The sequence below is a fragment of the Arachis ipaensis genome, chromosome B5, assembly GCF_059453495.1.
Source record: "Arachis ipaensis isolate K30076 ecotype BB chromosome B5, ASM5945349v1, whole genome shotgun sequence".
Lineage (NCBI taxonomy): Eukaryota > Viridiplantae > Streptophyta > Magnoliopsida > Fabales > Fabaceae > Arachis > Arachis ipaensis.
Window position 1 is genome coordinate 8,035,079 of NC_142440.1, and position 9,008 is coordinate 8,044,086.

Below are 9,008 nucleotides of genomic sequence, written 5' to 3' on the forward strand. Positions count from 1 at the left end.
AAGTATAAATATAGGTATAAAATACACAAATCTATATAATATCAATGAATCCTATGGTTTTTGAGTTGGCTTAGACATTGTCTGGCACAGTAGGGGGTTAGACCCACGCCCACACACGGGCAAACCCACCCTACAACACACGCTTTTTCTTTCCATAACTATGTTCATTTGGGCATAAAACAGGACCTGAATTTTCTCAGCTAATTTTTTTTATATTAATTAAATATATGTGTAATACAATGTTATTGGAAATTATGTGTTTTTTTTAGATGGTGTTTTATTCAAATCGGACGGTCCGATTTGTTTGATGAAAAAAATAAATTACAAATCGGAAGGTCCGATTTGTTTGAAGAAAAAATTAAACTCCAAATCGAAGGGTACGATTTGTATTTTTTATTTTTTTATTTGTTAAAATAAAAATTGGACGGTCCGATTTTAACATTAATTTTTTTTTATTTTCGAAATCACAAATCGGTGCCTCTGATTTATGTCATCCCATAGCCAAATAAAACACCCATCTTCTCACACTATATTGTCATACACGTTTCTTTCTCCTACATGAAAAATCAAAAGCGAATTTTCTCATAATAAATCTTGGCTTGATTAACCAACTGTCAGTTTATTTGTTTATTTAAATAAATATTAAAAATTTAAATATTATTTTATACATATAATAATTTATTTATAATAAAATTTAGACTTGTGACGAATTAGTTATTAACTTGCTGAATTAATAAATATCGTAGATAACAAAAAAAAAAAATTAGCTTGATTTTATTTATGATATCCTAGAAAAAATATTACCTTTTTCTTTTAAAGTTATGTTTATTTAGTTATTTGAAAGTGAGTTTTAATTTCGTTTATAAGCTTTAAAGTGAGTTTACTTTTTACTTATTTGACTGTACATATAAAAATTAAATCAATAAATAACATTATTTTCTTGTACTGTAGTTGATTGAAAATGTGTTCAAGTAATTTTACATAATCTTATGTGATTGATTATGAACGCAATATACGTAAGACTTTAGGAGTACTTAAGTAAAATACTTATAATTAGCGTTAGAGAATTAAGAATATGATTGTTCAAAAAATATTGGTGGTCTGTTAAAAGTGAAAAGTAGTAGTAATAAATTGGAAAAAAGAAAAGGGAGAGGGTGTTGGGTGAACACGCGCAGATAAAGGAGAGTGACGTAGTAAGAAGGGAGAGGAAGGTCATAAATACGAGGTACACAGCGTAGGAAAGGCATTGGTCGCTTGGGGGAACCAAAGAGGCAATGGTGGCCCTCTTCCCGTACTCTTGGATTGGATTTTTCTGGAAACAATTTCCTTTTACTTCTATTATTCCCCCTTTCCCTTTTCTAATGCCTTATCTCACTAGTAAATCCCTCTCTCACTCTTAAAAATGAATACTAACAAAAATAAATATGCCTTTCTTTTTATTCTTTTATTTTTTATATAAAACTTTTAAAAATAAAAAATAAAACGTAAACTAAATGCATTGTAAATTTTTAAAAGACTTTGTGATGAATTTATGGAAAAAAATTACAAATATTCTTTTTAAAAAATTTGTGATATATAGATCTATATATTCATGAAAAAAAATGTTAAATTTTTTTTTTTGTAAAATTGCAATAATAGACTTAAAATTTATTGGTGAAATGATATAAAGGACTAATAAAGATAAATTATGTTCGGGGTTGTAATATTTGAAGGACCTATTATAGGTTTTTGATGAAATGAGATAAAATAAAGACTAAAAAGATATTTTTTTTATTATGATTTTTTAAAAATTTGTAAATCTTTTAAAAATGCTAACGGATCATTAGAGGTTTTTTTTTTTTGTTACCACTTTGTTATCAATTTAATTTTTTTTAGTCAAGTTCAATTAATCTAGTAATTCAACAATATATTTTATCTCATATTTTTAAATATTATTGACTAACTGATGGTCAAAAACAATAAATTCGAACATTTCTCTAGCCTTCCTTCTTTTTAAAAAGCATATTTTATTATTTTTAAAGGCTTAAAAATCTAGTAACAAATTTTAAAAAATCTACTTCCTACATTAGTGTTTAATTAAGAATTTATAAAGCATAACGAATTTATACTCCATTTTATGGTATGGCGTGCTCTAATAGTGAAAAATAATTAAGAATCCAGTTTGTTGCCCAAAATGCCCTTGCGTGACCACCCATTAAATACTTTGATCATTCGCAGTTTTCCCCTTCTGAGCTCCCCCGCGTGGTAAAAACGTAGTCCAAATTCTAAAAAGGAAAAAATGGTTGGAGGCGTGAATGAATTGGAGGAGGTGTGGCTTCTAAGTAAGTTATGAATAATAATTATTATTATTACGAGTGATTGATGCAAATGATTTAACCGATTAGAGACTAACTAACAAAAGGTAATTTTCAGTAATGATACATCTTTTTTGGACTTGGTCCTTCCTCTGTCTGGTGTGTCTATTATCCATCCAGGGTAATTCCATGGAGCCACAAGGATTTCAATGCTTTTCGATTTCGTTAACGTGGGAAAGTTGTTTGAGAAAGAGATGCTTCTTCTCTTTCGGGATTTCCCTACTCTCATTCATTCATTCATTCATTTCATTATTATCAAAAAGTGACCGTGCAGTGAATTTAAAACACAATATAAAAATAACCAAAACATCATTGGTGCACAAAAGAAGAAATTAACCACTTTGTCCTTTGGAAGAAGCAAAACAACAGTTCATAAATAAAAATTAGCTGTGATTATTATTATTGTTGGAGTAAAAATATAACACACTACAAATATTTGTAAATATATTTTTCAATAATAAATAAAATAAAAACATTTTTAATATTTCAAAATTTAAAATATAATTATTTTTAATTTAATTTTTATATGCTGTCAATGTAAAAAAATTTTACACATATAATTAATCCTATATTGACACATAAGCGAAAGTAACAAATTTTTAAATTTATTATTTAAAAAATTATTTAAATACATAAATTTAATTAAATAATTATATAAAAATATTTATACAATCAAGGTATCAAAATTAATCTTTTAGCCAATAATATGGATTAATAGTCTAAATAATCCATAAATATCATGCATGTATTAGTTTGGCTTTTGAAACATTAGACTCCTCAAACTATTCTGTAAACATAAGTTATGCGATCCTTTCGTTAGTTATATAATCATAAAAGAATATAAATTATTTTATGACATATCAACATTTATGAGAGAGAATAACTAATTTGATTTATGATTGTAATTTTTAGCAATCAATTTGAAGAGTGTGAACTTTTTAAAATAAATTGATGCACATGTGATTATTTAGGGACATTTTTTAATAAATAATTTACAAATAATTTTATAAGTAGTCGTTCAACTTTAAGTATATAATGATGGGAAATTCTATGATGTTTTTTAAATTTTTGTCTAACTTATTTAAATACGATCAGTTTTTGGTGTTAAGAGAGAAATTATAAATAGACTCTACTCTTTTATATTTGTATTAGATACTTAGATATAGAATTATAGACACCATAACAATAATCTATATTGATTTAATATTGAAGTCAACTAAATTTTACACTAATATATAAGGGTAATTGACAATAACATAATATTGTATATATTTTTCAATGAAGAAATGTTAATTTTTAATATATTTGATATATAAAAAGACACATACTATAATGAAAAAATGTCAAAAGCATATTTTCATACAAATATTTGTTTAAGAGTAATGTCATAAAACTATTTATTCCAAGGATCGAACTTTTGACTTTTCGGATCTAAAACTTTAATACAATGTCATGCAACCACTCATCCAAAAGCTTAAACTGATAGAAAAATATAACATTAATGATTATATTTCTAATACTCCCTAAATTTTCACTGTATGCAAATATTTTATTGACTCTCTATACTTTTTCTTTGTTTAATCACCCTTTACAAGTGTTGTTTATAAAAAAATAACAATTTAAAAAAATAGCAATACTTTTAGATAAAAATAGTATTTTTATAACATTGTAAAATCAGATGCTATAATTTATTATTTAATAATAAAAAAATATTTTTATACAAAAATAATTGTAATTTATAGAGTCTTAATTAAAATATTTACCTATAAAAAATATTTTATGAATACAAATTAAAAAAAAGCCTATATATGTGTATAAATATATTATTTAATTTATTTTTAAATAGAATTAAGATGGTTGAAATATATTTGTAGAAGAGTTATTATTAGCATATAGAAAAAGAGGAAGGAAGAGGGTGATAAGGAAAGCAAGGAAGGAAGTGATGGTTTCGGGTAAGGTTGCTGAAACTGGCCTCGTCTATGCTGTATTGGGCAGTTAAGGGAATACAAAGATCCTTCACCTTCTCCCTCTTTATTATTGCCCTTTTTCCCAACACCTACCCTTCTCTCTCGTCCTAGGTTTGATTTTTTCTTCTCTCTCTCTTCTTCTCATTCCCCTTCTTTCATCTTTCTTTCTTTCAGTTTCTCTCTCTTTCTCAATTAAAGTCCACACACACTCACTTGGGCCTTGGCTTGCATCCAAACCAGAGCAAGAAGAAACTGAGAGAGAGAGAGTACCATGAATCATAAATCTCCTTGTACTTTAATTTCGATATATTTTCTTTCTCTCGCTAATGCCTGAGGCTCTATCTATATAGTAGCTACCTGAAGGCTGAAACAAGTGTTCAAAACTTGAAACAAGAAACGGAAGAATGTGGGATCTGAATGACTCTCCCGACCACAGAAAGGACTACGACTCTGAAGAAGCTTGTTCTTCACCCAAGACTACCACTACTTCCATGGACGATGACGTCAGAGGCAAGACCCTCCGATCTGCCTCCAATTCCAGCTCCTCTGCAGTCCTCCTAGAAGACGGATCCGAAGAAGACGAAGAACAAGCCAGCAGAACAACAACTACTCTCAACAACATCAACAGTAGCAGCAAGATATTCGGCTTCTCCGTCACCCCCATGGACGGTGACGACAACCCTCCCGTCACCCACCAGTTTTTCCCGGTGGAGGACTCCGGCTGTGGCGGAGGAGGAGGAGGAGGAGGAAGCTCGTCGTCGTCGTCGTTCCCTCGAGCTCACTGGGTTGGCGTGAAGTTCTGCCAATCGGAAGCAGTAGTTGGGGGCGGTGGGAAATCGGCGGCGGTGGAAGTCTCTCAGCCTATGAAGAAGAGCCGGAGAGGACCAAGGTCTCGGAGCTCACAGTATAGAGGAGTCACCTTTTACCGAAGAACGGGTCGTTGGGAATCTCATATTTGGTCCGTCAGTTAGTTAGTTAGCATAGTAACAAACAAATAAATGCCTTCTTTCTTTTCCTTCATTATGTTTGATTCTCATACATGTTTGTCCTTCACGCTGCAGGGATTGTGGAAAACAAGTTTATCTGGGTAAGTACATGTATGTTTTTCTTTAATTTTATTATTATTTGAAATGATGATTTTTGAACGGTAACTGATGAAATAATTGGTTCTCTTTTGTCTGGGTAAAATTTGTGCAGGTGGATTTGACACCGCACATGCAGCTGCTCGGTGAGTGAGCGAGCCAGCCACCATATATATTTCTCTCTCCTCACCTTTCTTAATTCATTTTTCTGCTTTCGACAGTGCTTATGATAGAGCGGCAATTAAGTTCCGCGGAGTGGAGGCTGACATTAACTTCAACATAGAAGACTACGAAGAAGACTTGAAGCAGGTGATTCATCAATTAATTAATTCATTCATTTCATTTGCATCTCTATTCTCCTTATGGTGGTGTGTTGTGTAAAATAATAAATAGATGACGAATTTGACAAAGGAAGAATTTGTGCACGTGCTTCGGCGACAAAGCACTGGGTTTCCAAGAGGAAGTTCCAAATATAGAGGTGTTACCTTGCACAAGTGTGGAAGATGGGAGGCTCGTATGGGCCAATTTCTAGGCAAAAAGTATGCCCCCTCTTCCCCCCTTCTCCCCTTCAATTTCATCTATTTTGCTAAGCTACCCTCAATTTTATTTTATTTTATTAGGTACGTTTATCTGGGCCTCTTTGATACTGAGATTGAAGCTGCCAGGTATCTGCTTCTCTCAATTTTGTTATTCCCAATTTCAATTTAAATAAATGCATCATGCTAGGGTTTTGATTGTAGGGCTTATGACAAAGCAGCAATCAAATGCAATGGCAAAGAGGCCGTCACCAATTTTGATCCCAGCATCTATGAAAACGAGCTTAATTCTGGTAATTATAACATATATTTTCTTATTATAAACATTCTCGTTCTTAATTAATTAAATAAATATGTACCACGGCAGAATCGTCAGGAGGCAACGGTGCAGCAGATCACAATCTGGATCTAAGTTTGGGCAATCCAAGTTCAAAGCATAGCAGTAATCAAGCACTGGGGACAACGGATTGGCACAATGAGGGAGCCAACAATAACAAGCATAAGGTATTATTATTATGATACTAATTATATAAAGCGATTAATTTTATTCTGATTAGCACTATTATATATTTCAGCTGGTGAATATACTACCAAAACCATGTAGTAGTAGAAGCAACATAGAGCAGCATGGACAGCGTGAGAGTGAAGCCATGGCCCCAATGCCGCGGCTGCATCAAACTCAATTTCCGCTCTCAAACGAAATGCATAGATACGGTCCTTATTATAGATCCCATCATGCAGCTGGAGACACTCCGCATCAAATGCTACACGCGTTTCCACCAAATTTTCATGTTAGTATAGATACTTGAATTCGATTTGATTACATTGTGTTGTGTGAAAAACATGATGATGCATATATATGTGCAGTTTCCAAGCAGCAGCAAAGGAGGCCGAATTGGAAGCGAGCTTTCGCTGTCATCATCAATGAGCGATCAAGAACAACATGTACAGTGGCAAGCAGGAGCTGGAGGAGGGCCTCCACATTTGTTAGCAACTGCTGCTGCAGCATCATCAGGATTCCCGCCGCAGATTTTAACACCCTCCCAAGGTTGGATCCACAAAAATGGCTTCCACACTCTCATGAGACCCTCTTAATCCATCATTTCTTTTTCCACATTCAAATAATTAATTAATTATTTTAATTAATTAATCTCTTCCACCTCCTCCCTTTTTTTGTGAGCATATTTCTTATATTTATATTTATATATATGTACAAACAAATGGGTGCATTCTAGTCTCTATTGTTTTAGTAAGCCCATACAAAAACCATAACTTTACCATGGAGGTGAAAGAAGGGATAAAATGGAAAAAAAGGAAACCCAATTTGGGAATTCACTGGTCTTGCTCTGCCTCAGTCAAACTAACAAACCGACGCAAAAATCTTTTAACTCTAGATACTATAGATTCTGCCCTCTGACTCAAATTATTATCATCATTTATAAATATTATTTATATGTATATTTATTACATTGTTACTATTTTTATTTTTTTCCCTTGCGCTATGGTACATTTGTGACAGCACCTATTCGTTTCTTAATTTGGGATGTATTGCTATCACACACACATGGTTTTGTCAATTTGTTCCTTGTTTGTGTTGGGGATCGGATAGGGTTAGGCGTTTGATAACTTTGCTAAGGTAAGATGCTAGGTTTGGTTCCTTAATAGGGCAATGCTTGTTTTTTTGACAAAAAAACGTTGCCACAAAATTCCTAGCTATAATTGCTTTTTGCTTATTGCTTATATAATGATAAACAAATAATAAGTGAAATTAAAAAAAAGGGCAAGAGAAATTAACTCTTGTAGGGGGTGTTATGTTTGGCAGAGAGATGCAAAGTGAGTTTTATTTTTTATTATTAATATTGTTATTATCTCGGAAATATCAAAGGGATGGTGATGAATAGTCTCAATCAACGGTGTCCTTTGAATCAGTTCTTATGAACAAAAGCAGTCAGACAAAGGCGTTTATGACGAGAGGGACCTATCATTGTTCGTCTAAAGCTTCAAAAGGACACTGATGCAATGGAGTGTGAGAGAGAATAGGGTGCCACCAAAAGGGTATCAAATGGTCGTGAAGGTAGAGATCACAGGGGCATGGATTCTCTCCGGGGTTAACCCCCCATGTCAGAATTTTTTTTAACTTTTACGACAACAAAATTAAAAAGAAAAAATGTGATTATATATTAAGTTATTAACATATTCAATCATCAATCATGTGTCCGGTCTACTCACAAATTTATCGTTACAAAGAGTGTAAACTTAGATTAAGCGGATTTATCATTTATGTTTCATTTTATAAGAATAAGAATAAAAATAAATAATGCATCATGAGTTGTCAATAATAATGATGCAAGTAAATATTTGTAATTATATGAATAAATAATACAACTCTAACTTTAGTAAGTTACCGTAAAAAAAAACAACTATATTATATTATGTGTACGAAAAGAGTACTGCTAGGAAACTAATGACCTAAATGTACAATGGGCTAAATCTTTGGTCCATGAATAAAATGAACATCACCCATATTATCCAGAATAACCATCGGAATATCAGGGATAATAATAAAACCACATAAAACGAAAATGGATATTCTCCAGTTTTTTCAACACTTGAGAGGAAATGCAGTGTGATCTCTCACCGTTAATTTTATAAGTGGGGCCAAAATTAAATATGAGAGAGAGAACAATGAAGGGTGAAAGATCATAATTGACACCATCCAGTTTTTTTTTTCACTAGAGAGGATCCACTCCCACATAAAATCACTCATTCCAAAAGCTTAAGTTGATTTTGGGGTTCACCAAAGATCAAACTCTTGACCTCGAATCTAGAACTCTAATATCATATCACGAAACCACACATCCCAAAAACGTAACCTGACAGGACAATGTAACACTAATGGTCATATCTCTAATACTTCCTAAACTTCCATTGTACACATTGTACGCTTAAGCCATTGACTCCCTATACTTTCTCTTACGAAAAACATTAGTAATTAAACCAACTATCGGTATAAAATTTAAAATACACATTAAAATATAAAATATATATTAAAAATAAAATATTAAAAAA

General features: G+C 32.0%; 1 protein-coding gene across 1 annotated transcript; it reads left to right on the forward strand.

Moving 5' to 3' along the window:
• The first annotated feature begins 4,235 nt into the window (after positions 1–4,235).
• On the forward strand, positions 4,236–7,399 carry AP2 (Integrase-type DNA-binding superfamily protein). The gene is made up of 10 exons (XM_016346222.3): positions 4,236–5,279; positions 5,383–5,408; positions 5,519–5,549; positions 5,625–5,712; positions 5,797–5,942; positions 6,024–6,068; positions 6,144–6,232; positions 6,307–6,443; positions 6,515–6,730; positions 6,807–7,399. Exons 1-10 carry the CDS (start codon positions 4,726–4,728, stop codon positions 7,032–7,034), a joined length of 1,560 nt encoding a protein of 519 aa, XP_016201708.1. The 5' UTR covers positions 4,236–4,725; the 3' UTR covers positions 7,035–7,399.
• Positions 7,400–9,008: the final 1,609 nt, after the last annotated feature.

What these genes read in the sequence shown, in the direction of transcription:
- AP2 (XM_016346222.3), top strand. Translation starts at nt 4,726, where the DNA reads ATGTGGGATCTGAATGACTCTCCCGACCACAGAAAGGACTACGACTCT. An exon ending in TGGAAAACAAGTTTATCTGG is followed by an intron (nt 5,409 to 5,518) that starts GTAAGTACATGT and finishes AAATTTGTGCAG; the next exon opens with GTGGATTTGACACCGCACAT. An exon ending in ACTGAGATTGAAGCTGCCAG is followed by an intron (nt 6,069 to 6,143) that starts GTATCTGCTTCT and finishes TTTTGATTGTAG; the next exon opens with GGCTTATGACAAAGCAGCAA.